The sequence below is a fragment of the Hevea brasiliensis genome, chromosome 1 (assembly GCF_030052815.1).
Source record: "Hevea brasiliensis isolate MT/VB/25A 57/8 chromosome 1, ASM3005281v1, whole genome shotgun sequence".
Classification (NCBI taxonomy): domain Eukaryota; kingdom Viridiplantae; phylum Streptophyta; class Magnoliopsida; order Malpighiales; family Euphorbiaceae; genus Hevea; species Hevea brasiliensis.
This window is the reverse complement of record NC_079493.1, coordinates 117,122,755-117,150,366: the sequence shown is the minus strand read 5'-3', so window position 1 is coordinate 117,150,366 and position 27,612 is coordinate 117,122,755. Positions and strand designations below refer to the sequence as shown.

The window sequence follows — 27,612 nt, the reverse complement described above, 5'->3', positions numbered from 1 at the left end:
TTTTCATTAATTATACTAATAATTTTTTAAAGGTCTCGTTAACTATATTAATAAATTTTTGAAGACTTATTCAATTTAAAATATTAATTAAACGTAAAAATTTAATTAATAGTTATGTAAGTTTTAGTTTTAATTATAAAAATTATTATATTTTAAAATTATTTTAATAATTAATTTTAAATTTAAAATATAAATATATAAAATTTATATATTTAATAAATAATTTTTATGTAATTAATATTTTTAAAATTTTTTATAATAATAATAATAATTAGTATTGGTATTTCAACGATAGTAGTTGACCGTCGTTTAACTTGTAATGAAAAGAATTGATTCTTGCGCACGAAATCTTTATTTTTTTTAAAATAAAAGTTATGCTGGCGTGGCACATCACTATTGGTTGGCGTATGTCTTCCGGCTATTTTTTCACTATATAATCCTTCTCTGCTCTCAAACCGCTTGAGTAATCATTCATTTTAACGGAATCTCCCTGACATGTCTACGAGCTCAAGCGCCGCAATCGCCGTAACCTCAGCGGACGATCATTTCCGGCCGTCGGAAGCTATGACCACTGTAGACTACAGCGATTCCTCCACGTCTTCGTCGTCTCCAATGACTCAGTCCTTTCCTTTCTCATCTGGAAACCCTAGGATCGAAGAGACACGCGGCGTCATGCACCTTTTCTCCAATGACGGCGTTTGCGGTCTTCCCGTATGCTCAATTAATCTCCCTCTCTCTTTCCCGGGCCAGTTATGGCTTTCTCCTTTTATTAGTAACTTCTTAAAGCATTTTTGAAGCTAAGATCACAAGACTGAGGTAAACATTCATTGTTTCTCTTTAATTTTGATTAGGTTGGAAGGAAACCTTCTGTTTCTGTTCTTGGGGTGCCAAATCACATGACTTATGCAGATTTCTGCCAGTTTTGCGCTTCTTTTCTTCACCACATATTGGAGATGCGAATAGTCAGGTAAAAATATTGTGATCAGTACTACAATTTTAGTCCGAGCCTAGTCTAGCGGCATCAGATTTAGGTATTGCTATTATAGTTTTGGTTGAGAAATGAAGAGAAGGGCCACTTTCAAGTTGGGGAATTATGCAGTAGCCTGACATTAAAGGGATATTAAGTAAAGTAAGACTAAAGCATGAAATTGGGAATGTAAATGCAAGTCAGTTGAAGGTGAATAGATCCTAGATAGATAATGGTCTCGTTTGGGAATTTTTGTAAGGAAGGTCAAATTGATAGATGTTATAATTAGATAAGACTGCACAAAGTGGATAGGTGATTTTGGAGTATTATCTAAGTACAAAGTAATGCTGGAAGCTTGGGAGGAAGAAGAATTGATGGGAATGAGAAAGCAAAGGATGAGGGAGCGAAGGTAAAAAGTGGCTTTCATCCTAGGATGGGAATTTTTATATGCTTATGTAACGGTGGGATCAGTAACAAAGATGTGTACTAGATACCACATATTCCTGTTATAGCCTGATTTCAAGGCTTTCATTTTCAGCATCAAACATTGAGATTCTATGTTCAGTAACTGTAGTAATTAATAATAGAACCCAAGTGTGTGACTTGCTCAGATTTATGATTACCCTAAGGTGCGGCTCATATTATAGATCCTGCATTCGTTGGTCTTTTAGGATATGTAATCTAGTTGGTCTGCCAATATGTGCAATTAAACTAAACTTTGAATGGTGTTTTCTAATGAGTGATGTGTATCTAGATTCTTGTTGTTGTTGTAGATAGATTTTTAAGGTTGAAGTTAAAAGAATGTGTAATAATGATATTTTGTCATCTAAACAAAGAATAACTAATCTTGCTTTTGTCCAGTTGTTTATTTCACAAGCAACCACTTATGTGTTTCTTCTCTCTGGCTACTCCTCTCCTTTGCCCCTCATTTTCACTTTTATTGTGTGTGCTTGTGCATGCGTGTGAGATAGTACTGATTTTGTTACTTTATTTATATGATAGGAATGATGGGATGGAGGATCAATATAGCATCCTGATACAATTTGACAGTCAGGACTCCACAGATAGATTCTATCAACACTTTAATGGTAGACAATTTAATTCTTTGGAGGTATGGACCATTCTTATTTAGTTTAATATTCTTAATGATAAGTAGGAAATATAGAATTGATTTCCAAAAGTTCTAGGAAATATCATAACTCGATAATGATTTCTGAATTACCATTATACATACCTATTGATTTTCATATTTATACAGGAAGCTGTTTGTCATGTGCTTTTTATAGTCGATGTACAGTTCACTGGTTATAGTGGTTCACTTGACGCTCAGCCTTCCGTGACAAGCACAAATGAGCAGCCTTCATGTCCAGTTTGTCTTGGTATGTTCATTTCTCCCTTCAGAAGTTGTTGATTATCTCCCTCTTCCCAGCCCCTTTTATCTTTTTTACGAGTAAGATTCCTGTAACTTTTTGTTGTGAAAATCATTTCTTCAAATTAAAATTGAATAGATCATTGGAAGAAGTCAGACGCTTAGAAATCCTAGAGTTACTATCTTTCATTATTTAAGAACATGTTGAATAAGAGTGTGTGAATGCTAGAAAAGCGACGCTAATAGGAGGGGAATCCTTTTTTGAAACACAAGAGTCTTAACATCTGTTCTTTTGGTGAAAATATTAATATCTAACTTGCTAGAAGTGAGACGCTCAATACATGGCTCTTGAGTTCAAAATTTTGGCAGTTATAAAGTTAAGAAGGTAAGAAACAAGAAAATTTGAGGACAAAACACTAATAGATCTATGTTAGAGAGTTTGTCTTCTTATTGACTTGGAACTATATTGTAGATGCCATGTTTCCTGAAATAATGCAGTAAGGCATAGTTTCACCCAATTTGTGTTGGGAGAGTTGAGCAGTTGCTACATTTTCCATAGTTAATAAATTTGGAATTTCCTGGGGGTAATTCATATGTCCCGGATGCTTTTATGTTATAGAAGTTGCTTTTATTTGGTTCAATCCTGCTGGTGCAACCTTGATCTATAAGTTGCCCCCTGGGGCTCTGTACCTCCCCTGCTAGAAGTTGTAATTGTAGTAGATTTTATATCAGCTTGCTTTCCTTTCTGTTTCTTATTTTTATTCCTTATGCAACTTCATTTCTACTTTATTTGATATATTTATTCCGTTTTCTTTGCTTTTCTTCACCATTGGGAAACTTCATTCCATTAATGGTACAGTATGCCCACTGTTATGATTGCATGAGTAGTAGTTGGGTCCACTGGTTGCTAGTACTGTAGCTAAAATCACGGTGTTGGTTGTACAATAAAAAGCTTTTACCGAAGTTATTATCAACCATGCTGTTTGAGAGGAGCACATATACTAATTATTCCAATGGCATCCTGTATTTTGTATGATTTTCTTATATTTTGCTTCATGTTACAGAGAAATTAGACCAAGACATGGGTGGAATTCTCACAACTATCTGTAATCATTCTTTTCACTGCTCGTGCATTTCAAAATGGGAAGATTCTTCTTGTCCAGTAAGTGATTATGATTTTTTTGTACTTTCTTGATGTTTGTTGTTATTGTGTCATTGCTCATGGCATAGGCCTTATTTAAAAGTATAATAATATAACAATGATTTAATTGCTTGTAAAGTGTAATTAGACCCTTTCATTCCTCTGACAGTCTGATTTAAGATGCCACTTGTTCTCTGGCAAAACATTGTGAGCGTTGCAGAATAACAGAAACTTAGTTATTTTTACTGCCTAAAACTTTAAGATATTAGAATATCCAGTATGCATTGATCAGCTAATATCTGAAAGCACTCCTGGCTAGATTTGTGATGAAATAAGACTACCATATTACTGCACATCTTTATTGCTGGAGTAAATGTTGATTTAGTGGTGGTTCATTGATTGTTTAGGTTGTAGATGGTCATAATATCAGATTTGAAGAGGATAGAATTTACAAATCAGCCATATTTAATGCTGTTGATGATTTGTTTAGGTCAATACTTCTTTTTTAAGTATCAGTGGATCAGTTTGTGGTGTTTTTGTTGAAGATGTCAACTGGGGATTATTTTAGATTTGAAGCGTTTAGTTATAAGGTTCAATCTGATGATTGTTCTATTATGACTTTTGGAGCTAATTATTTGTTCCTTTGACCAGTAAAGCATGAAGTGTAAAACTTCAGTTGCAAAAGCTCAAGAAAGAGAGTTAATCAATTATGTGGCAACTTCTGAGCTATTAAAACATAATTTGGCAAATCGTGGCTTTGCACTTTGACAAATTTTAAATGTTGTGATACATAGCTCAGTCATTGCTAGAACAAAACTTAAACTAGTAGTTCAGGAGTTGTGCTTCCCAAATATTTTGTTGACAAAATGCAATATCTGTTGAAACTCATACAAATGTTAAATACACATTTAATGTCCCAATTGCCTGGGATCACTGCCTGGTTTGCAGCTATTTTAAACTATCCTTTCTTTCAAGTCTTAACTCTGCACTTTTTATCTTCAAAGCCCCTTGTTTTTTTACCTTCTGTATGTGTTACTGCTGTGTGTTTTTTAATGTTAATTTTATTTCTAAGCAAGCATTATCATCATGGCTAAGCATATACACTCTCCTATTTAAGGGGGAAAAGAAAAAAGAGAACTACAAATTAGAAGTTCTGTGTACTAAGAAATGAACTCTATATTTGGTGGAATGCCCAAGCACTAAGTGAGACTGTTATGGCTGTTATTGCTAGGAATTATTTCTTTTTGCTATTGGTTATAAATTTTAAGGTCTGCTCCAAACAAAATTGCAAGGACAAGATACTTGGTAGTAAGCTCATTAGTTTTTGAACATTTCTTTTCAGGTTTGCCGATATTGCCAGCAACAACCTGAAAAATCAATATGTTTTGTATGTCAAACTTCTGAGAATCTATGGCTTTGTGTTATCTGTGGTTTTGTTGGCTGTGGGAGGTAATGATTTCAATTTATTTTGTGATTTGCTCATTCTCTTTTTCACTATTCAAATTCTTTTGTAAGAAAATCCTTTTAATATTGTGTGCCTCATAACTTTGCTATTCCTTATTGCTGCAGGTACAAAGCAGGACATGCCACCAGACATTGGAAAGAAACACAACATTGCTATTCTCTTGAACTGGAAACACAGCGTGTTTGGGATTATGCTGGTGACAACTATGTTCACCGATTGATTCAATCAAAAACTGATGGAAAATTAGTTGAGTTGAATTCCCATTGCGTGCATGCTAATGATGGTTGTGGAAGTTGTGACTGTGTAAAATCTGGAATTAGTGATGCTCTTTTAAACAGCAAAGTTGAAGCGGTAATGTCTTCTATCTTTCATAGTAAAAGTTATTGTAATTTTTTTTTTTTTCTATCCTTTGCATTGCAATCACTCTTTTCAAATTATTTGCAGATTGTTAATGAATACAATGAGCTCCTAGCCACCCAACTTGAGAACCAAAAACTAGTAAGTGTTGTCTTCCATTTTCCTGTGGCGGATCCAGAATTTTTTTTTTGGGGGGTCAATATATAAAAGAATATAATAAAATATTATAAAATTGTTCTTATAATTATATAATTATAATTAGAGCACATTAGGTTAGAGGATAGAAAGAAAAAAAGGGGTACACCTAAATTGACTTGGAGGAGAGTAGTACAACATGACCTAGAAGCATTACACATTTCTGAGGATTTAACCCAAAATCGTTTAGAGTGGAGAAAGCGAATCCATATAGCCGACTCCAAATTTTTTGGATAAAGGCTTAGTTGAGTTGAGTTGTTCTTATAATTATACTCGACGAGGTCTAATACCTTGAAAACTATCAAGAATTATATTATTATTAATATTATCAAATACATCTCTCTATATAAGTAACTAAACAATCATTCATCAATTGATCACACATACGATTGCACAATTTTGTCTTGATAAAGTTCATTGCTGAAAAAGCTCATTCCATAGTTGCAGTAGTGACAGGTAGAATAAGTGCAAGTTTCAAAAGTAAATACATCTGTGGACACACAATATGCTTTTTTGTTTCAACTAATTTTTGTAGAAAGATCACTAAGCCCTTTCAATTCATGAAACCTATTATCTTGACACATATCAAAAATAAAGTTTCCAAGTTGGTTTTCAAGTGTCAAGAGCTCAACATTTGAAAACTTAATAGATAAAATTGAGCTAATCTAACCAACCTTTTTATGTTAAAAGAAGAGAAAGAACTATCCAGATTCAAGCAAGCCACACAAACAAGCAATTCTGTGTTAACCTCATTGAAACGGTCATTAAACTTCTAAAGTTGCATATCAATAATTTTGTAAAATGACTCAACGCGGTAGTGGTGTAAATTTGCAATCTTTGCAACTTTACGTCTTGACCTTCTTTGAGGAACATTTAAGTCTAAAATATTAGGGATTGAGATGTCATGCTTCTCACAAAAAGAAGAAACCACTCTAAATGAGATTACCACTTTTCTTTTCTCATCAACTGCAAGTGTTGCTTCTCCAATTTAACAAGTGTCATAGCATTGGCAATATCTTGTTCTTTTCTTTGCAAAGCTACATTCATCTCATTTGTGATCCCTAATATCCTTTGCATCAAACTTAAGGTAAAAGAGAATTGAAAAGATTATAATGAATCAAGAAGAACTTGTGCATGAATTCTTTGATCAGAATGAAGGCTATTAGTTGCAATAGTTTCAAGCACATCAATTATGGAAGAAAACATAATAGTCAAATTCAAAAGTGACCTGTAGAAGAAAACATAATTTAAGCACATCAATTGTTATAATTTTAATAGTCAAATTCAAAAGTGACTAGTAGAAGAAAACATAATTTAAGCACATCATTTGTTATAATTTCAAGCATGTCAATGATAGGATAATACATAATAGCCAAATTCAAAAAATGATCTATAATGAGATCCCCAATGAGTATTGCCTGGTCTTTTGGGTCCAATTTCTTGATTTAAGCCACGTCCAGTTTGAAGTTCACCATCATTCAATGCTTTTTTTAACCTTTTTAGCGTGCTTCTCCTCGAGAATATCTCTTCGCTTGCAAGAAGCTCCAACCACATTTAACACATTATCAACTAAGTTAAAAAACCAAGTAACGTCATCATTATTTTTTGCAAATGCAACAGTGTTAGCTAAAGTTGATGAGCAAAACAATGAATGAAATATGCTGATTCAGTTTCCCTCATAATTAAGGTTTTTAGGCCATTGATCTCCCCTTGCATGTTGCTAGCTCCATCATAACCTTGCCGACGTATCCTAGATGAGCTCAATGAATGTTTAGCAAGCAAAGAATCAATTGCTTCCTTTAGTGACAAAGCAGATGTATCAACCACATGAACAAGACCAATAAATCACTCAATCACAACTCCCCTTCTATCAACATAACGCAAAACGAGAGCCATTTGCTCTTTATGTGATATATCACGAGACTCATCAACTAATATCTCTAAAAATTCATCACCAAGATCATTAATAATGGCCCTAGTTGTTTCTTTGGCACAAGCATGAACAATGTCCTTCTGAATGGAAGGTGCAGTCATTTGTTGATTTCCTGGAGCATTTTCTAACACAACCTTTTCTACACATTTATTTCGATTAGCATACCATTGTAAAAGTTCAAGAAAATTCCCTCTATTGTTTGAGCATTCATGCTCGTCATGGCCACAAAATGCCAATCCTTGCCGTAGTAAAAAACTCAAACAATCAATTGATGCAATAACTCTACTTTGGTACTCAATTTTAGCTTGCTCTTGTTGTTTATGAAGCGCGGCCACTCTAAACTGTTTTTGCTTCATCAAATTTTCGCATTTTATGACAGCTTGGTGGTGAGCACTTTTACAATCACCAACATGGAAATTTAAATTTTTTTTTTTGTTCCATGCCTTAAATCCTCCATTGACAAAAGAATCACCTCTGGCATGTTTTCGAACAAATAAATAACAACATAAGCAAAAAATAATATCTTCTTTTATGCTATATTCTTAACCAATTACCAAATTTATCAAATCAAGAAGGATTAAATTTACGAAGAACTCCACCAATGTTTATTTGGGGAAAATTATGATTACGAGGTTGGCAAGGACCCTTTTGTAAATATGCTTTCTAATGTAGAACAGCTAAGAACAAAGAACAAAGCAAGGACCAATCCTTGAAAAAAAGAACTAATTCTTAATAATTTTATTTAATTTCAATAATAATTATAATCTAAAGCTATAGAATAATAGAAAATTAGCTCTATTTATAGAGGTTACAACCCAAATCAAATTCGAAATAAAAATCCTAATTTAACTCTAATTAGAAATACTAAATAAGATAAATTAGAAAATAATAGGCTTAATAATAATAAAATTTCTAAACAATAAGAACTCTTCAAATTTTCTAATCCTATAATAATTAAAATTCATAAATAAAATTCTAAGCTTCCTATTCTGCATTACTCTCCTTACTTCATATTGATCATTCGGATGAAAACTTAAAATTGGTTTTCTTATTGCTGGATTGGCTTAAAGAGAATTAGGTTCAATTCCTTGTTCTTGAATATCATTCTTTTTTTGTGATGTAGAACTAGGAGTTTGCCTTTTAAAATATCTCTTCATTGTTTACTATTAAAAAAAATTTTGAAAAATTAAATTTAATAATCTAGACAAATAAATAATACTACCATTAACATTAAAAAAAAGAAACATGCAACAATCGTAATTTTACTTTACTATAACTATAATGGCAATAATTTAAAATTTAAATAGCAATGGAATAATGATTTAAAATTTTCAATTGCAAGTACCTATTTTTCCAAATCAAACAAAGAGTTTCAATATACCAAAAAAAAAAAAAGGAAAAAAAAAATATACACATAAAAATTAAATTAAAATTTTTTTTTTTATAACAACAAAATAGTAGAAATTAATTACTATGCTTGATTGAATTAGTCATGGTTAATCTAATGATAACAACAATAAAGTACAAATAAAATGACTAAACCAAAGTCACCAACTAAGAAGGAACAATTTGGATATGTTTAAAGTAGCCCAACAAATGCAAATGAAATAGAGTAGCCTATAAAAATTTAATAGTAGGATCTCTCTATATACGTAGCCCTCAATTGAGAAGAAAAGAAAGAAAAGATCCATGTATGCAATTGAGTTCAGTTCTATGGCCAATCAAGAAGTTCCCTGAAGCTTGATATGATAAAAGAGTAGGCATTTCATTTCATTTTCCTTTTGCAAATGGATGGTGGTAAGCAATTCCCTAGTTCCATTAGTCGTATATATTCTAATTTCAGGTGAATTATTCACCTATCAGGTGAACAAAATCTAACCAAATATATCATTGTAATATTCTTGAATGCTAACTTTAAAGGAAAATTGAAAAAAAAAAAAACCGTAATTACTGTAGCTAAAACTCAAGACAAAAGCTATCTAATCATATACCATGTCAATAAAATCTATTGTTTAATTGAAAATTTAACAAATTAAAACCAACATATAAGAAAATATATGAAATAACATATTAAAAGAAACTAAATTACAAAAGCTCCAAAAAAAACTAACACAGCCAAGCAATTAAATAATTGCAAATAAAAAAGAAAATTACATATTATTTTTTTTAAAGAAAAAGGAATATAATAAATTAAACAGCCATTAATGGGAAGGAAAGAAAATGTATTAAAGTTGTTACCTTTAGAGTAGAATTCATGAATTGATGAGTATTGCCAATTTGAGGAAAGCCGGAACGGGTTAAAGTTCTTTAGCAAGGGAAATTGCTAATTAAAATTGTTAATTCTAATTTAAGGATAGGGTTAAAGAATAGTCTTTAGCAGCTGGTTAAACTAGTTTAAGTGAAGATTCAAAATGACTTTTCATTAACTCATTATTTTTTTATTTGTTACTTAATTGGCTATATTATGAAGTGGTTAGTTGGAATCGATTCACTTCTCTCATTAAATTGATGAGAAATTATATATATATATATATATATATATATATATATATATATATATATATATATAATTTTAATTGTATTAAAAAATATTTAAATTATTAAGAGTTCATTTAAATAAATATAGATATTAAGGGTCAATTAATTTCTCATTATAAAATTATATTATTCTTTAAAAAGAGGGGTCAATGTTTAAATTTAAGAGGGGTCAATTTATAAATACATATATATTTAGGAGAAATTAAAAAAAAAAAAAGAACAGGGGTCATTTGACCCCCCTTTCATCTGAAGGCATCTGCCACTGCCATTTTCCATGTTTGGTTGAGTTGTGGAGCCTGGTCTTGAGCTTTAGCTTGATTTTCATTATGAATTGTCATAATATGTCCTATGGTTGTGCTAAATGTCAATAATAAAGAAATAAGAGATGGACACTGTCCCAATATGCATAGTATTTTCAGTATCCCTAAATGAATGCATATGCTCTTTTGATAGTATTTTGAGACTTTGCTTCAAGAAGTCAAAGATGAAACAGAAAGGGAAATTGCGGAAGCAGTTAAGAAGGCCATTGCACAAAAGTTGCAGAAGTTGCCGGCTAAGCTGGATAGGTGTCTCAAAGAGAAGAAATTTCTTGATGAAGTAAGTATCATTCCCTGGTGTGCAGCAGTGGCTTAATGAAAATTTTGTGTGCAAGGTTTTATATTAAGATAAATTGAAATGCATGTTTCCTTATGATTATTGTGATATTTTCTTTTTAAGATATTAGGATTGACCATTTGTTTGTTAATTATCATATTTTCTTGTTTTTGCTTGTAGGTCAATGAGAATCTTTTGAAAAATCAGGAGATATGGAAAGCAAAGATATTGGAGATTGAGGAGAGGTATGTATGGGTTGTGACAAAAAGGCTTTAACCTGTGTTTGGATGTTGCATTGAGTTCATGCCATTGTGCTTTAAAAAGAATGCACGAAAAAGTTCTATAATAGTTTATAGGAGTCATTGCTATGGCACTGATGATTTCTGGGGGATGTTTTTGAATTCTCACCATAATTTGTACAATTGCATTTCCCACATTTCTGTAGTGGTTTCTATTTTTGGTACATATGGAACTTTTAATGGAGAGGGTCCACCAGGATTGAATTTCTATGCACTTGACTGTTAGACTATTAACCTACTGGCATAGTGGTTCCATTTGATATGATCTATTTTTGGTTTGAATGCCACAGTGTGTGGGTAATGGACATTAATTATGGCCTTGTTATAAACCAACTTCAGTCCTCCCGTATTTTCCTCTTTGTAACTGTTGTGTGTTAGCATGCCATCCCAATTTACAAGTCCAATTAGTCACATGTAAAGTCAAAATTTTGGAAACATTTGTTGTAGAAAACTGGGAAGCTGGACCATCTGTGAACACATTCTTGATGTCTTATTAACATTTATTCTCCAGAAATTTAGAGTACTGCTAAATATATGTAAACTGACGTGCTTAATAACATTTTTACACTGCTTTATTTCTTTTGTACTTTGCACTGGGTATTACCTTGGGTTCAAATGTTTCCAGGGAGAAAAAAGCTCTGAAAATGAAAGATGATAAAATTCATGACCTGGAAGAACAGGTTTGTCCAGTATTATGTTGGGCCAGCTTGTATCTTATTGTTAAGCAGATGGATCTGTAATTTGTAGTAAAATGGTTTCTTTTCGATGTGGTTGCAGCTTAGAGACTTAATGGTGTACCTAGAAGCTGGAAGAACAATGGAGCAGGTGTCAACATCAAATGAAATCAAGGATGGAACCGTCTTGCCAATATCTGTGGAGTCTTCTTCAGGGACCAATTCCAAGAGTGCAAGAAAAGCTAATAACCGTAGAAAAAGCTGAATTTAAAAGTCACTTGGTTTAAGAATGTGCTTATTAATTCATTCATTTCAAGTCTTCTTTATTTTTTGGTTCCATAGAAGACTAGGCCCTTTTTTGTGCAGTTGTGAAGTCAGTAGTCTGCTAAATTTAGTGTAGCAAAATCACATTGATCAGGAGTTTTGGTTGTCTGTACATTGAAAGTCCCCAGAACTTAGGGATTTCTAGAGAATAGTAGCTGTACATAATATGATGGTTTCTAAATGGATTTTTAAAAAAGAAAAAGATAGATATATCATACCAAATAACGTGTTGATTGCTGATGAACTTGTGGTTGTTAAGGCTAGTAGATGGTAAAAAAAGTGTAATTTTGGAGTACTAATCAAACCTGTAGGTCTGCTGGTGTATGTGTTTAACGTTTGTCCTTTTGAATTTGATAATGAGGACATACTGTTATAGGTGTATAGCATTCTTGTGATTCCACATAATGTTGAAAAGCCATAAATTAGAGTCTTGGTTGGTTTGCTTTGCTTAGGGATTGAAAAATTATTCTTTGAAGCCATGATATGAGAACACACTCTAGAAATGTAGAGCGAAGAGTCCAAGATTTCAAGCATTCCTAAGGAAAATTCTATTTTTTACGGAATCTAGATTGTGGGTCGTGTCCTCCTAAGCCTGAGTTTTGGAAGTTTTAGAGTTAGATTTTCATCGAGCTTAACTGAATACCGAGTCTGAGTTCGAGTTTCATTTAGTTTAATTAGTTAAATTGTTAAAAATATTATAATTTTTATTAATTATTAGTTAAAATTTATTTAATGATAGATTTATTAAATTATATAATTAAATAAATAATCATAATAATAATACTATTATTTAAATTATATTGATAAATTATATAATTTAATTATATTTTTAATTTCATAATATATTATATTTATTATTTTTAATCATAATTAATTACATATAATAAAAAAATATATTAATATATATTTTCTCGGTTTATTTTTAAGTGATATTTAAAACAAATTCTCATTTTATTTATCTTTTTAAAAAATTAAAAAAATATTAATTATTTTTTTTAAATATATTTTTCTATATTATCCTATGAATTTATTTTTTTATTATTTTTATTTTAATTAAATAATAAAATAATTTAATCAATTATTAATTTTTTTTTATAAAAATAAACTTGTATAGTCATTTATTTAATCCTTATATAAAAAACCTAAAACGCATTTAAAACACCATGGAGGAACTGAATAAATTAACTAAAAACAAACTCATGTATATACAAATTAAAAATTATAATTAATATAATAACTTTTATTTAATTTTTTAAATATACTATTAACCCATTAATAAATTAATATTCATAAAAAAAATAACTTATTATTTGAAATAAATGATAAGGGAAAGTGGGGACGGATAGTATTATTTTTATATTTTAATTGTAACAAAATTTAAGAAATCCTTTCTGCGAGAACACGCAATTCAAGGCAGATGGATATTTTTGTAACAGTGCAATATTGCTTCTCTTCATCCCATGGGAACCGGCAAGAGCATCCGTACGATGAGATATTAGGACCCAGCGAAACACACCCAGCACAGCATTTTAAGATTACATCTTCGTCAAATATCCAAAAGCCTCAGTAAATCCAAAACTACAGACAATTTGCATCATCCAATTCTCCTGGTTCTCTCTTTTCAGGTAAAGTTTCATTCTTGTAATTAGCATTTAGCATTACACAGATATATGCTTGATTCTGATAACGGTGAATGGATTTCAAGATGATTTGCGTAGATATTTCTGCAATCCTTCTGTCTTCTGTAATTTTTGTCCCATGAGATCGATTTTTATATGGGTCTTTGCGTGTTTGTTTGTCGTAGGTATTCAAAATTGAAATGATTAGATAAATTATCTCAAGAGTTGACATGATCTGGATATGTTTGAATTGTCTTTCTTCCATCAATACGTGTTGTTTTTGAGATTAATTGCTAAATGGGTTCTCTTAATTTCATTTTCCTTCATTTTGTTTCTATAATTGTTAAAATAATTTTCTGTGACTGCTTAATCTAGCCTTAGGTTATCTTTATTTTTGTTTCAATTTTTTATTGGTAAATACAAGTTTCTGTATGTGTTTGACTGTTTTATAGGGTGTTACACATTGTGGAAACGTTCATGAGAAGATACTGGTGATATCCCTTTTCGAATTATTTGATCTTGTTTTCATTTAAGAGAGGACCAAGTTTAAGCTTTTATTTGTTCTCTTTTAATTGTTGCATCTATCTATTTATTTTGGTGAAATAATTGTGTCAGTATGGATATATATGAGTAATTATTTGTATATTTGAACAATTATTTCCTTCTTGGTTATTAGATTGAGAGTTTTATCTTGGTTCTTGCATTGATTTTTTTTTTTCCAATATTTTGTAGATTTCTTTTATCAAGCTGAGGAAGAAATCTGCTTTCGATGGATAACTTACCAGACCAATTGGTTTGGGAGATCTTGAGCAGAGTCAAGAAAACTGTTGATAGAAACTCTGCTTCATTGGCATGTAAGCGTCTTTATGAATTGGATAGTGAACAGAGACATTCTCTTAGGTTCGGTTGTGGATTGGATCCTGCTAATCAAGCTCTGACTTCGCTCTGCAATAGATTTCCTAACTTGGTAAAAGTAGAAATAACTTATGCTGGTTGGATGTCCAAGCTAGGAAAGCAATTAGATGACCAAGGGCTTGTGATTCTTGCTAACAACTGCCCATCCTTGATTGATCTCACTTTAAGCTATTGCACATTCATTACTGATGTGGGACTTCGCTATTTGGCTTCTTGCTCCAAGCTTTCAGCCTTGAAGTTGAATTTCACACCAAGAATAACTGGTTGTGGCATCTTATCTCTTGTTGTGGGTTGCAAAAAACTCACCATTCTCCACCTTAACCGGTGTCTCAATGTTACCAGTGTTGAATGGCTGGAATATCTTGCCAAGCTTGAAACACTTGAAGACCTTTCAATTAAGAATTGTAGAGTGATTGGGGAGGGTGATTTGATTAAGCTGGGATCTAGCTGGCAAAAACTAAAAAAATTGCAGTTTGAAGTGGATGCCAATTACAGATATATGAAGGTTTATGATCGGTTAGCTGTAGATCGATGGCAAAAGCAATTGGTCCCATGTGAGTCTATGTTGGAACTTAGCCTTGTTAATTGCATCATCAGCCCAGGGAGAGGGCTTGCTTGTGTGTTGGGAAAGTGCAAAAATTTGGAAAAGATCCATTTGGACATGTGTGTTGGGGTGAGGGACTGTGACATGATAGGCTTAGCCCAAAAATCAAGAAATCTTCGTTCAATTTCTCTTCGAGTTCCTTCTGATTTCTCCTTGCCACTTCTGCTGAATAACCCTTTGAGGTTAACAGATGAAAGTCTTAAAGCTTTGGCTCAAAACTGTCCGGTGCTTGAATCTGTCCGGATTTCTTTTTCAGATGGGGAGTTTCCTTCCATTTCGTCGTTTACTTTAAGTGGAATCCTTGCTTTGATTCAGATGTGCCCTATTCGGGAACTTGCTCTTGACCATGTGTATTCCTTCAATGACGCTGGGATGGAAGCTCTTTGCTCAGCTCCGTATCTGGAAACCTTGGAGCTAGCCAGATGCCAAGAAATCAGTGATGAGGGGCTGCAGATTGTGGGCCAGTTTCCTTGCTTGTGCATATTACGGTTAAGAAAGTGTTTGGGAGTTACAGATGATGGGTTAAAGCCTCTTGTTAACTCACACAAGTTGGAATTCTTGACTGTGGAAGATTGTCCTCAAATTTCTGAAAGGGGTGTTCAAGGTGCTGCAAGATCTGTATCATTCCGGCAAGACTTGTCATGGATGTATTGAACTTGGTATTGGAATTGAAAGAGCTTATTTGTTTGTGTCTTCTTCCATGCATTTTTCTGTGATTAGTTCTAGATGGTATACACTGCATCTGTTGCTCCTCTAATCATTCTTGCTTCAGTGGATGGATTATTTCTTTATAATTGTTAAGTACGCTTCTGTAATTGACCACCCATTTGTTTTATTGAAATAAGTTGTGGATTTATTTATCTTTACATAGCATGTGGAAGCGTGATTTATATTCATGTTTTGATTTATTATAATTGGAGATTAAAAGCCGTTATTAACTGTATTATTCATGGTGGGGTTTTTTGACTTTGACAGAGCATATTTGCAGAGCAGTTAATTTCAAGTACTCAACAGTGCCAAATTCTTCCACGATCTTTCTCTTCCCTGAAAATATGTTTTTGTCATTTCTCTTGTTTCATCTTTACATCCGCAAAGCTATGTTGAATTTCAAAACTCAAAATCGAAAACAAATGCACTAATTACATATTTACATTTCAAATTTTAGCCAAGCACTCAAAACAAAGTTGAGAAAAAGAGAATCTATATCTGATAGCTTCATTCTCCCACTGCAACCCATTCCACCTGTCTGCATTTCCACGGACAGAAATTTTCTCTTGCCTGGAACTACTGGAATCAAGTGGGATAGTTTTTAACCATGGCCTCCAAACTTGTTGCCAAACTCAATGTCAAACAGGTACATATATGCTAAATGCTGCAGGGGAATGTGTCGCTCTCCTGGCTTGTGCTCTACCTGTGGCGACCTTCACGGCTCCTAGAATATAACTTATGATGATAAAATCATGGATAAACGTGTAATTCAATTTTAATTATCATTTTATATTTATATAATTAAAGATAAATATGACTGATTAATGGTGATTTAATTGGTTTATTTTACTCGATAATCTCTTTTAAAAATGTAGATTACTTCCCAAAAAAGTGTTTAAATTAATAATTTTCTTTTGTACTTTGACCATAAAATAATAAAATATTATTAGATATTACATGTGCAAAAAGCTCAAAATTTTTATCTTTAAATAAAAATTAAATCATACAATTCGGTCTGATTATATGTAAAAATTAAAATCAAATAAAGCTATAAATTTTAATTTTAATTATATTGGATTAATTTGGTTCAGTGGATACAATAAATTTTTGTTTAGCTCTATTGTTTTTAAAATGTGACATTCATACCCAGATTAGACTGATCGGTCCAATTGGATTAATTGGAAATTAAAACTTGGTTCGGTTTAATTCACCCATAAATTCTGTTTCTTTATATATTCACCCTAAACCGGTTGAGTAACCGATGATTTGACAAACCCAATTAGATTTAAACCGATAAGTTGAATTACTCGAAAAAAAAAAAAAGATACATAAGTCTATAATTGAAAAAAAAAAATTTAAATATAACTGTTATGAAAAAAATTTAAAATCTTTCTATTTTACTAATTCCTAATCTGAGTAATTAATAATTTATATAATTAAAATATTAACATAAATTATTTTTTATTTTAATTTTCTTATTGTTCTATAAGATCTTAATATATTAAAATTAATTTTTTATTAACACGAATAACTTTATTATTATAAAATTTTTTTAAAATATTTTTATTATAAATTTTTATCATTTAAAATTTGATTAAAAAAATTTAAATTATTTTCAAAAAATTGTTTACACATTAAAATTTAATTATTATTTATAAAATATATCATTATCATCATCGTCAAACTATCAAATCCATTTTGTTCGGTTTATATGGTTGAGCTGACTCTCGCTCAATTTGATCTTTTGAGTGAGTGTAGACACTTTTTATTGACACGTTAGACTTTTCATATTAAGCGCTGACTATTTAACTCGATTTTAAGCGAATATTATATCACTCAAAATTTCTATAATCAAATCAAATTCTATTTAGTACTTATACCTAATTAAATAAGACATAATAAAGAATAATTGAGAGTTTGATTCATCTAAAAATAAAGAAAAATTAAATAAAATAAAAGAATTATCAATGATGCTTCATCAACAACTAAGAAAGATTATTCTCCATTTGGCAGAGAGAATTATATTTTATCATGTAATTTATGTAGGCATATTCTAATAAAAAATTTTAGATTATATTAAATTAAAATTTAAACTTTTTGCGAAGTCAAGAAATTACAATGAAATAATTTCAAAATTGGTTTAATTTATAAAAAAAAAAAAAGAAAAAACTTCAAAATCGAGGTACATCGATGAAATTAAGCCGATATTTTTTTTTTTAAGCCGATAACCTACTTGTTCCCCAGACCCAAAACTTCATTTTCAAATTCCGGTTCAATTTTCAAAAAAAAAAAAAAAAAACCAGGTCCGTACCCACAGGCCACAAAGTCCTCGCTTAAGCCTAAACCCCATCGACCAACTGTGCCTGTGCCAGTGCCACCCTTCTTCTTCACTCTCATACCCTAGTCCAGTAAACATCATTTTTTCACCTTCTTAACCTTTAATGGCTCTCTCTATCGCCAGACCCAAACGCAGATCCCTTACTAACCCTTCTCTCATCCACTTCTTTTCTACTTCTTCGTCGTCGTCGTCGTCGTCGTCCACAACCCCACCCAGCGACCAATTTACCGATCAAGATGCCAACGATTCTCATTCGCAACCACCACCACCACAGCAACAACAAGCCTCGTTTTCTTCTTTCTTCCCTGATGTCAAAGCCAGCCTCAAGCAACAGATGCAAAACCCACAATCCCAAAACCGACTAAATAGACCCAACTTGCCTCCTCTTAGAGAACCGTCGAACGTCAATCCTTCTATCTCGGGACCGGCAAGAAAAATTGCTTCTATTGAAGAAATAAGAAAGAATCTCGCGGAGTTCCGTCGTAGATCCTCTGTTCCGCCCCCAACTGAATCCAAAACTTCAGGATCTCCTTACTCTGAACAACAGCAGCAGCAGCAGCAGCAAATCTCGTTCCAAGAACTATACAATCGAAGTATGATTAGAAAGTCAGAGGATGGTTTGGGCAGTATTGAAGCCAATAATAACTATAACCCCGTTTCTGGGAAGCTGTCATTTCAAGCAATTAGAGAGAGTTTACGACAGATGAGGTCCAAAGCATCCACAAACGCTGGTAAAAGGAGTGAAGACGCAATGTCGTTTTCGGCTTTAAAGGACAGATTGAAACTAAAACCCATGAATGAAAATGAATCGATGAACTCCACTGTGATTGGTGGGACCGAGGGACTGCCACTGCCGGCTTTTGGAAAGGAGGATGCCAGTGTTAAACAGGGAGCGAGTACAGAATTTGTGAAAATGTATAACTATGGAGAGTTGGGGCAGAAGTTGAGGACTCTGCGGCCAGAGGTGAAGGAGGGTGAAAAGAATTGGTTTTCGTTGGAGGAGTTGAATGAGAGGTTGAGGAAGTTGAGGGAAATGGAGGAGAGGGAGACTGAATCCAGGATTGGTGGTATATCTTTTAAGGATTTGAGACAGTGCTTGGTGCGACTTAAGCAGTCGGACGAGGAGAAGGCCAAGAATTCAAGTGAGTATTCCAAAAAAGAGAACTTTGTAAATTTGAAACACAAAGATTGTATTAATTATTTTTGGTGGGAACTTTGTAATTGTTTGTTTCTTTGTTTACTTATTGATATTTCCCTGTTGATTGTCCAGTTGTGAAAGATTTTATGTTGTTTGGGTATTTTGTGATATAAGAATAGAAGGAATGATAATTAGGAGCTTCTGACTTAATAAAAGTAAGCACTTACTTAAAATTTGTCCATAATGTTGAATTAGTTTAGAGCTTTTATTTATTATTTATTTTGAACGGTTTGGCGATGAGAAGAACTGAGAAATTTAGGGATAATGGGGCATGGATTATCTTATAGATTGGGAGTGGTGGAAAAGAAAGAGAGCCGAGGTCCTTCAAAGTCCTAACATCATTAGGCTAGAAGTAAAAGATGGTCTTGAGTGATTTATGTTTAAACTCCTATTGTTGAATGCTTTATGATGTGGGAAAACGAATCTTAGAATTCAACTCTTTTGCCAACTGGAAAAATGGCATCTTTGATCTTTCTAATTTTGTGACAGAATGGTAAAGACTGGAGGATTGTATATACATGCACCCATGTTAAATTCTTGTAACTTGTTATTTGTTAAAGTGGTCCTCAATTTGATAAAAATATTTAAATGTGTCCAAATGATAAAGCATAACCTTCTTTGATTGGTTGATAACTCTAGGGTTTGACTGCCTGAAATTTAATTATTTTCATAAAAGAATTTTTTTTTAGAAAAAGTGAATTAGGTATTAAGTAAGAGATGTTTGATGAATTAATGAGATGAATGCTATATAGTTTGGATATTGGTGAAATTTAAATTTCTTCATATTGTATTTGTATGTTAATCTATACCAACTTATTGAATTACCCAGAAGTTACTCATGAAGTATTCATTTTCTAGTGGGGAATACTACTTCATGCTGATCTTTGTGGGACATGGTTTTGAATACTTTAAGAGATGGTAGATATGATTTCCCAAAAATTAATGATTGGATTTATTGTTTCAGTCGAAAGACTAAATCTCTTGGGTCAGTGGGGTACCACTCCAGATTTGATGAAGCATCCTCCGAAGGAGCACTTAGTTGAAAAGGCAAGTATAAGTTTCTTTCTTTGTTATCATCTTTGCTTTTGTCAGGCAGCAGGGAAGTTCATGAGATCACCTATTCCTGCAAGATTGAGTTATTTATTTATTTATTTTTTATTTAGCCTCCCCAAAATTTAAACATCCACTGAGTCAGCATTAATAGTTATTCCATGCTTCAGGATACTGGGTCAATGGCATTAAAATAAGTAGTTACCTTAGTGGATCCAGTTTGTCATAAAATGCAATTGAATAAGGCTTTTAATAGAATGTTGACATAGGTCATCATATAGGTGTTATTTCTGAACCATGCTTCTTAGCATCTCTTTCTTTCATTTAATTTTTTTATATTTCATAATTAATTTAGGAGGGAGGGAGAGAAGTATCTATTTATTTATTTTAGGATAAAAAGACTTTATATGACAGGATGGGTCCTTGTTAGGTTCATGTTATCTTATGAAAATCTTTCCAAGTGTATATTTTTCATCTAAAACCCAGAATACGATCTTCAAATCATCTTCCTTTTTTTTGTGTTTCTTATCTTATCTGAATTAACTCCCCCTTATCATCGGAAAAGCATTTTAAAGAGAGAAGCTATTATTTAACTTTTTTTATATGATTGCCACTGGATATACTTCTGCCTGTTGCTTTTATATTTTATGTTTTTCTTAGGTTTGTTTTGCATCTGATATTTTAATATTGTGTATCTTCTGATGCCAAGAATTGGAGGGAATTTATTAATCATTAGTAATTGCATGGTTATACTCCCACTTGAAGAGTTGAAGTCCCTTTTTGTCAATTAAAAAATATTTATTTACTTGTTCTAATATCTTAATTTATGGCTTATGCAGTATTTCCATCCAGATAATATGTCTTCTGCAGAGAAATTGAAAACTGAGCTTGCCAAGGTTAGAGAAGAATTTAAAATGTCGGAGTCAGATTGCGGATCCGCACGTGTTCAAGGTAAATGACTTCCATTTTGGTTTCATTATGATTTGTGCTGTGTGAAGAGGAGTGATATTCTTGGTTATTTGTTTTAAAATATATCTGAATGATCTATATTTTTCATATGCACATTGTTGGCTATTTAGAGAAAATGTCATGAGGACATTGTTTCTGGTATTATCTTGAATACTGTTTTTGATTTTGTGTATGACTAAAGTTAGTCAACTCAAATAGATTTTTTTTCTAGGAAAACATGATGGCTGTGGCCCACTTTAGGGTTGGCTAGTTGTTCGGGGAAATTCTTCCTTTAATGTTTGTGATTTAAGTTTCATGCCTTTTCATGTCTTAGAAAGAAGCAGCTTGAACCTAGTAAAGTTTCACTCATTTTTTGGTGTCAACTGCAACTAACTTTGCTTAATCTTTGCCACACTCGACAATGTGCTTCTCCTCACATTGCATTGACGTTTGTTTCTTTCATTTTTCTCTAACCAATTTAAGGAGAAAAGGTTGGACAGAAGGAAGACCAAAAAGAAGTAGAGTAGCATGTCAAGAGAACAAAGGATATATCCACTAATGTTGAATGGTTTTAATTTTATAAAGAAGGAACAGAGATACGAGTCCTGAGAGTTGTGGAGTGCAAAGTATATAGAGAGCGGAACAGCGACAACTGTGATAGGAAAATTTGGGGAGGGTATATTGCTCTTTGGTAGTAGGAGATACCTTTATCGAGAGATTAAATTCCAATTCAAAATTTCAAAATTAGCTAAAATTTCAGCAGTAAATGGTATTTTTCCAATCTTTCTGGTGCAAGATTGAATTACTAGTTTGTGGGGAGAAGCACCTTCTCCTTGAACTCTTAATTGATTTAAACATTTGGGGAAGATAACATAAAGTTGATGTTATGGAATGGCCCCAAGTTTTTGATCTTGTAACGTATCAATACATTCAGACCTAGGCAATAAATGAGAGAAACTTCCCCACTAGATAACTGAAATAAAATAACTAATGTCCGCTAGGATAATACAAATACAAAGGAAAACACAACCAACGAAAAACATAAACTGAGGGAACTTAAACTGCTACTTCACATTGTGAATAACTGATTGCTGCTGCTTCTTTTGATTAGAACCTTTGGTAAACTTTATGTGTAAATGGATCCACTTGAGCCGGTGACAGTTAAATTTCATATAAGATAATATTGAATTATGTTTAAAATAATTTCCTAAAGTTTTGTGAACAAACAGAAAGGGACTATTGTTGTGGTCCAGATGGATTGAGACACTGCGGGTCTATTTACTTATGAAAAATTGGAGTAGACTTTTGGGAAAAGTTTTTTAAGAAAACTAAAAAATAGACTTTCATGTTCAAATGTGGCAGTTTTTTAAATGGAGAACTAGAAAACTATTTTTCCAGTTTACCAAAATTTAACTAAGGTTTAGAAAACAGTTTTGAGTTTTTTTTCTCTATTTTCCTTTATAACAAAAGTCCTATTTTCCAAATGTAAATAATGACTTTTCTATGATAAAAATTATACTATAATTTTTCATAATTAAAATTAAATAATTATTTAAAAATATTTAATTATAATGATAAAAAATTAATTATATTATTATCAAATAAATGAATAATCCATGCTAAAGTAATTTTAATAATAAAATGAATTTTAAATATATTTTATAATGATTTATTTCTTTTAATTATGAAAGATATGAACAATTTTTTGAATTGGAAAACCGTTTGCTATAATTGAGAGATGAACACGTTTTTCATGTTTTTCCTTATTTTTCATGGAAAATAAAAACTAGAGTTTTCTTAGAAAATGAAAAATGAAAAACAGAAAACTGTTTTGTTTAAGTAAACAGGCCCTGTATGTGTATGAAGGCTTCATTCAAAGTCGTTTTCTTAAATTGAATTTACATGGATTTTAGGAAGTGATAGGAGAAAGCAATGGAGCCTTTTCTATGGTGTCATAGATAATAAAGGCGCAAGGGACACAAGGCGCCAAGGGTCCTGGAGACTCCCTGCAAGGTGCAAGGTGTGTGTGCCTAAGCAAAGCAAGATGCAAAAATAAAAAAAAATGTGAATAATCTATTAAAATTCAAAAACATAAGATAAAATAAATATAATTATTTAAATTTATCTACTTTCATAGTTATAGAATTTTACTGTTTGAGATAAAATTTTATTACAAATTATGTGCATTTAACAATGACTTATTTTTAATATCTTTAAACAATATGGGAGTGAGAAAGTTTTAAACAGACAAACCATACATTTATTTCATGTTAATTTCTTCTTTTATAAATTCTCGAAATCATAATTAGCAGAACAATGTTTTGCAATTTCATTTACTACTTAATTTAAAGGCAGCAACAAGAATTTTTTTGTTAAAAAAAAAATCTTTAGAAGTCTTAATTACATAAAGTAAGAACAGGTTATGTTTAATTTTTAACATTTAAAAAAAACCAATAAAAATAAACAGTAAGCTAGAGGACTGGCCGCACAGAACTTCTAGTGTCGGCAACCAAAAAAGAAGGGCAGCATGAGGAGTGGCATAGAATTTCAGTGTTGGCAACAAACAAAGAAAAGGGCAGCATGCCTGCATGAATTTAGAACAAAAAGGAAAACCTGGATGGAGGAGAGAGAAGAGAAGGAAGATTGAGGAAGGAAATTAAAAAAAAAAAATGAAGATTGATATGTCGAGGAGCAGAGGCCCAGGTCAGATATTCCTTCTTCTTCTTCTTCTTCTTCTTCTTTCTCTCTCTCTCTCTCTCCCTCTCTCTCTCTCGTGTGTGGAGTATTTGCTTTGTCTGGGTCTGCAATGGGGACACACTCTTCTCCTCCTCTTTGCTTCGTCCTTTTTTTTTTTTTGGGTCTCTGCTTTGTATGGCTCTAAACAGATAATTGGGTCTTTTTTTTTTGTTGACTGTGATGGGGACACTTCTTTTTGTCTTTGCTTTGTCTGGCATCACTGAGGTGTGCCTGGGTGTGCCTCGGCTTGCCTGGTGCAGATTTTAAATATTACCCAGCTGGAGTGTTTCTGGGTGCAGACCTTGGGGCCTCCTTTGCCCGGTGCCTCAGGTGCGCCTTTAATAACTATAATGGTGTTAAAACAGAACAGTGCCCTTGGTGCTGAAGTATAGATCTTGAACTAATTTTGCACTTGCATGTGGGTATGAAAGTTCTTATTGGTGATGACTGACTCCCTGTTTGGCCATTAGCTTGGAAAGAGATTATCATTTGATCCTTCAGAGTATTAGCAATTTGTGGTTTTAAAAGGAGTATATAGTTATAATATTGGACTGTTTGTCAAATTGCATTAGCAACTGGGAAATTTTGCTATATATTTGCTAGTTCAGGTTGACTGGTGAACTAGTATGCAAAATAGGTTCTGACTAGTCACGTCTCCCTTGCTCCTTTGGTGTTGTTCTCTCTCGTATAATTTTTGTGTGGTATCTTATAGTGGTTGCACACTGGTATTGCTCCTAAAACTCACATAATTGAACTTTGAGATTTTTCTTTTGAGAAGTAAAATCCTAATATTCAGTTGTGCAATTTATCTCTATTTTGACCTTTTTTTTAAAATAAATCATATTTCATCTTTAGCTTTGTTTCTGTTCATTTCATTGTTGGTAAGCTATATTAATTCTTACTCATGATTGGTAAGATACGAAACTTTCATCCATGGAAACATGGTTTCAACTTGTGGCATTTTTTTTGTCCTTTCATTAATTGCTACGCATGGATCACTGATGTCTGTTTACTAATTGCTTCGCAGTGGCACTGCTGACAACTAAGATCAAGCACCTATCTTCAGTTCTTCACAAAAAGGTGAAAATGGAGCTAAATGAGCTCTCATTTCTTACATAATTATTTCAGTTTTACATTTAGTGTAAATGTCAATCTTTTCCTTGAGTACCTATTTTCTTCTCATTCAGTAGGGTAAGGGTTGAGGTTAAAGTTTGTGGTTATCATTCCACTGAAAAGGGAAAAATTGTTGATATTAGCTGTTATATTGACATTCCAAATATTGGATATGATGATGTTTATATTAAAAATGGAGAGGATGTTACTATGATGGGCTTCATGCACTTGGTGAAGTAGTGGCACTAACTGCTATGCTTGGACTCAAAAGTTCCTGGTGATTTAAATGTTGTGAGAAAAATGGTTCTCTTACTTGCAGTATGGTCCTGAAATTTGCTAAAAACTATTGGACTAGTTGTTTCTCAATGGCCTTTTGATAGTGGTTACTAATTGGAATTTGGGTTGTCATGGTAATGCTGTTGGGTCGTGTCATTGTGGTTGAAATATAAGGTGTTGCTATTTTAACTTTCTGAGTCGCTTTGCTGCAGGATAAACACTCTCGAAAGGGTCTTCTAGCAATGGTACAAAGGAGAAAGAAGTTGTTGAAGTATCTACGAAGAACCGACTGGGATTCTTACTACATTGTTCTCTCTAAACTTGGCCTCCGAGACAATCCAGATTACAAGAATTAGAATAGACTGGGCAGTATGATACAACCTCATTGTTGTTTTTGTTTTCGAATCAAGGTAGTTAAATGTACTCAATTTTTTTTTTTAATAATTCTTGCATAATTGGATAATGCTCTGATTATTTTCCTTCCTTTTCCGAGCTGGTTCGTTGAATTGTTCAATATTTTGAGGCTAATACCCAAGAAAGAGGAAATTGTCACAAGTGTTCTCATATCTTCAATAAAATAAAATAAAATAAAGATCTTGTCTCAAGTATATTTCTGTGTTTATTGTATCGTATCAACTTATTGAAAATGTTTTGTTCAAAAAAAAAAACTTGTAAAATTGCGATCAAAGAATGCCCAGAGTTAAGCCCTCAACACCGAACATCAGCCAATTTTCCTCCTGCAATCTCTACACAAGTGATCATGAAGCAATCCTCTGCCACAGGCATGGCCAATTCGCTTGTTAACCCGCCGCTCCCATGGCAAACTACATGAAACTCAAGTTTCTAGTCTTGATGACCCTAAAACATGCTGAACCTCCACCAAGACAGAGACATGAGAGATCTCCATAGCAAAACAAGCATCTCCCCTGAAAAATACATATATTACAACGCAACCAAAGCATCCAAGCATTAACTAATAAGAACACCACGAGTGTCATCCTGCAAGTTCTTGTTAAACTAGGCCAATAACGGCTCTGGAAACAACAGCAATAGAGCTCCAAAGATGTGGTAAAACATAACGCCTCCATGCGTCTATAAAACTGGCTATTCCATTTAAATTAATAATGGAATGAGGTCTCTAAAACAGTCTCTTAAAACATGTAACGTAGTTTTGCTCTTATTCATGAGGACTTGCAACTCTCTGAAACTAGTAATTATATATTACAACATTGATTGTATACAGGATATTTCATATGGAATTGCAAACTAAGAGAGTAAATATGAATGCACAAGTGCGTTCTACAAATTTGTAACAACCAAGTAATTTTTATCTTTTTAAAATTTAATAACTGAATTTGTATATATATAATGTATTTACCACCTATTAACTTGTGTTCCATGTAATATACCTACATGGAATCATAACTTTATAATATGATAATTTTTCCACCGAAAACTTCATATGCCTTATAACAATTACTTCCATCATTCACCGCTAGCTAGAGAAAAGTAGGGATGACAATTGTTTCTGAACTCGGCTTTGAATCAATAATATTTTATTATTTTTTAATAAAAAATATCTATTTTTATATATTTATGTATTCAAATATTCTAATTTTAGAAAAAATATAAATATATTATTAAAATTACGTTTAAAAATTATAATATATTTTTAATGAATACATTTATATTATATAAAAATAAATTAAAATAAAAAAAAATAAAAAGAAAAGTCTACGCTGGAAAACACACCGCTGCCCTTCCCTCCTTGATGGTGAAGTCACTATCTCAACTCCAAACTCCTATGAAGTGGGGATGGAAGAGCGATCCCCACCCCCGACCTACTCCGTTATCTTTCATAGAAAAAAGAATAGACCCAATGTGATCTAGCCCACTCCTAGATGAGCCTCCATATGGGATGAGAATCCATAGAATAAATACGTTAAATATAAAGTGAAAGATATATATTGAGAGACTTTATGTAAATTTATTTTTTCTATTTTTAAGTTAAATTAATTTATCATAATAAAATATTATCAATTTATATATTTTATATTTATTATTATTAATTTAAATTTTATTAAAAATTAATTGTAATGTTCATTATGAAAATACTTTTTAAATTTTAATTTAAATTAAACAATTGTAATTCATGTACTAATTAAATTAAAATTAAAATTAAAATTTTATTTTATCTAAATCAAATATAAACAACAATAATAAAATTACAATTTAAATGTGGTGACAGAAT

At 32.1% G+C, this 27,612-nt stretch overlaps 3 protein-coding genes across 4 annotated transcripts; all 3 read left to right on the top strand.

Annotated features, from left to right (window-relative positions):
- Positions 1 to 464: 464 nt before the first annotated feature.
- On the top strand, positions 465 to 12,081 carry LOC110646558 (BRAP2 RING ZnF UBP domain-containing protein 2). The gene is made up of 12 exons (XM_021800034.2): positions 465 to 711; positions 852 to 967; positions 1,970 to 2,078; positions 2,226 to 2,346; positions 3,401 to 3,498; positions 4,820 to 4,926; positions 5,047 to 5,293; positions 5,387 to 5,440; positions 10,419 to 10,562; positions 10,740 to 10,804; positions 11,484 to 11,538; positions 11,636 to 12,081. Exons 1-12 carry the CDS (start codon positions 496 to 498, stop codon positions 11,795 to 11,797), a joined length of 1,494 nt encoding a protein of 497 aa, XP_021655726.2. The 5' UTR covers positions 465 to 495; the 3' UTR covers positions 11,798 to 12,081.
- Positions 12,082 to 13,178: 1,097 nt separating this feature from the next.
- LOC110646560 (F-box/LRR-repeat protein 14) lies at positions 13,179 to 15,860 on the top strand. 2 transcript variants are annotated; one of them, XM_021800037.2, is made up of 3 exons: positions 13,179 to 13,481; positions 13,928 to 13,966; positions 14,208 to 15,860. In XM_021800037.2, the coding sequence occupies exon 3, from the start codon at positions 14,245 to 14,247 to the stop codon at positions 15,646 to 15,648; it is 1,404 nt and encodes a 467-aa protein (XP_021655729.2). In that variant the 5' UTR covers positions 13,179 to 13,481; positions 13,928 to 13,966; positions 14,208 to 14,244; the 3' UTR covers positions 15,649 to 15,860. The 2 variants fall into 2 exon arrangements, with proteins under 2 accessions (XP_021655729.2, XP_021655728.2); XM_021800036.2 differs by lacking the exon at positions 13,928 to 13,966 and having other exon boundaries at positions 13,180 to 13,481.
- A 2,183-nt stretch (positions 15,861 to 18,043) lies between these two features.
- Positions 18,044 to 25,844, top strand: LOC110646556 (uncharacterized). The gene is made up of 5 exons (XM_021800031.2): positions 18,044 to 19,182; positions 20,203 to 20,285; positions 21,128 to 21,239; positions 25,000 to 25,052; positions 25,574 to 25,844. Exons 1-5 carry the CDS (start codon positions 18,144 to 18,146, stop codon positions 25,715 to 25,717), a joined length of 1,431 nt encoding a protein of 476 aa, XP_021655723.2. The 5' UTR covers positions 18,044 to 18,143; the 3' UTR covers positions 25,718 to 25,844.
- Positions 25,845 to 27,612: the final 1,768 nt, after the last annotated feature.

Bases quoted from the DNA above. Each gene is read 5' to 3' on its own strand.
- LOC110646558 (XM_021800034.2), top strand. From the start codon at position 496: ATGTCTACGAGCTCAAGCGCCGCAATCGCCGTAACCTCAGCGGACGAT. The intron at 4,927-5,046 runs GTAATGATTTCA...TTATTGCTGCAG, and splicing joins GGTTTTGTTGGCTGTGGGAG to GTACAAAGCAGGACATGCCA. The intron at 5,294-5,386 runs GTAATGTCTTCT...AATTATTTGCAG, and splicing joins TAAACAGCAAAGTTGAAGCG to ATTGTTAATGAATACAATGA.
- LOC110646560 (XM_021800037.2), top strand. From the start codon at position 14,245: ATGGATAACTTACCAGACCAATTGGTTTGGGAGATCTTGAGCAGAGTC.
- LOC110646556 (XM_021800031.2), top strand. From the start codon at position 18,144: ATGGCTCTCTCTATCGCCAGACCCAAACGCAGATCCCTTACTAACCCT. The intron at 20,286-21,127 runs GCAAGTATAAGT...TGGCTTATGCAG, and splicing joins AGGAGCACTTAGTTGAAAAG to TATTTCCATCCAGATAATAT. The intron at 21,240-24,999 runs GTAAATGACTTC...ATTGCTTCGCAG, and splicing joins CGGATCCGCACGTGTTCAAG to TGGCACTGCTGACAACTAAG.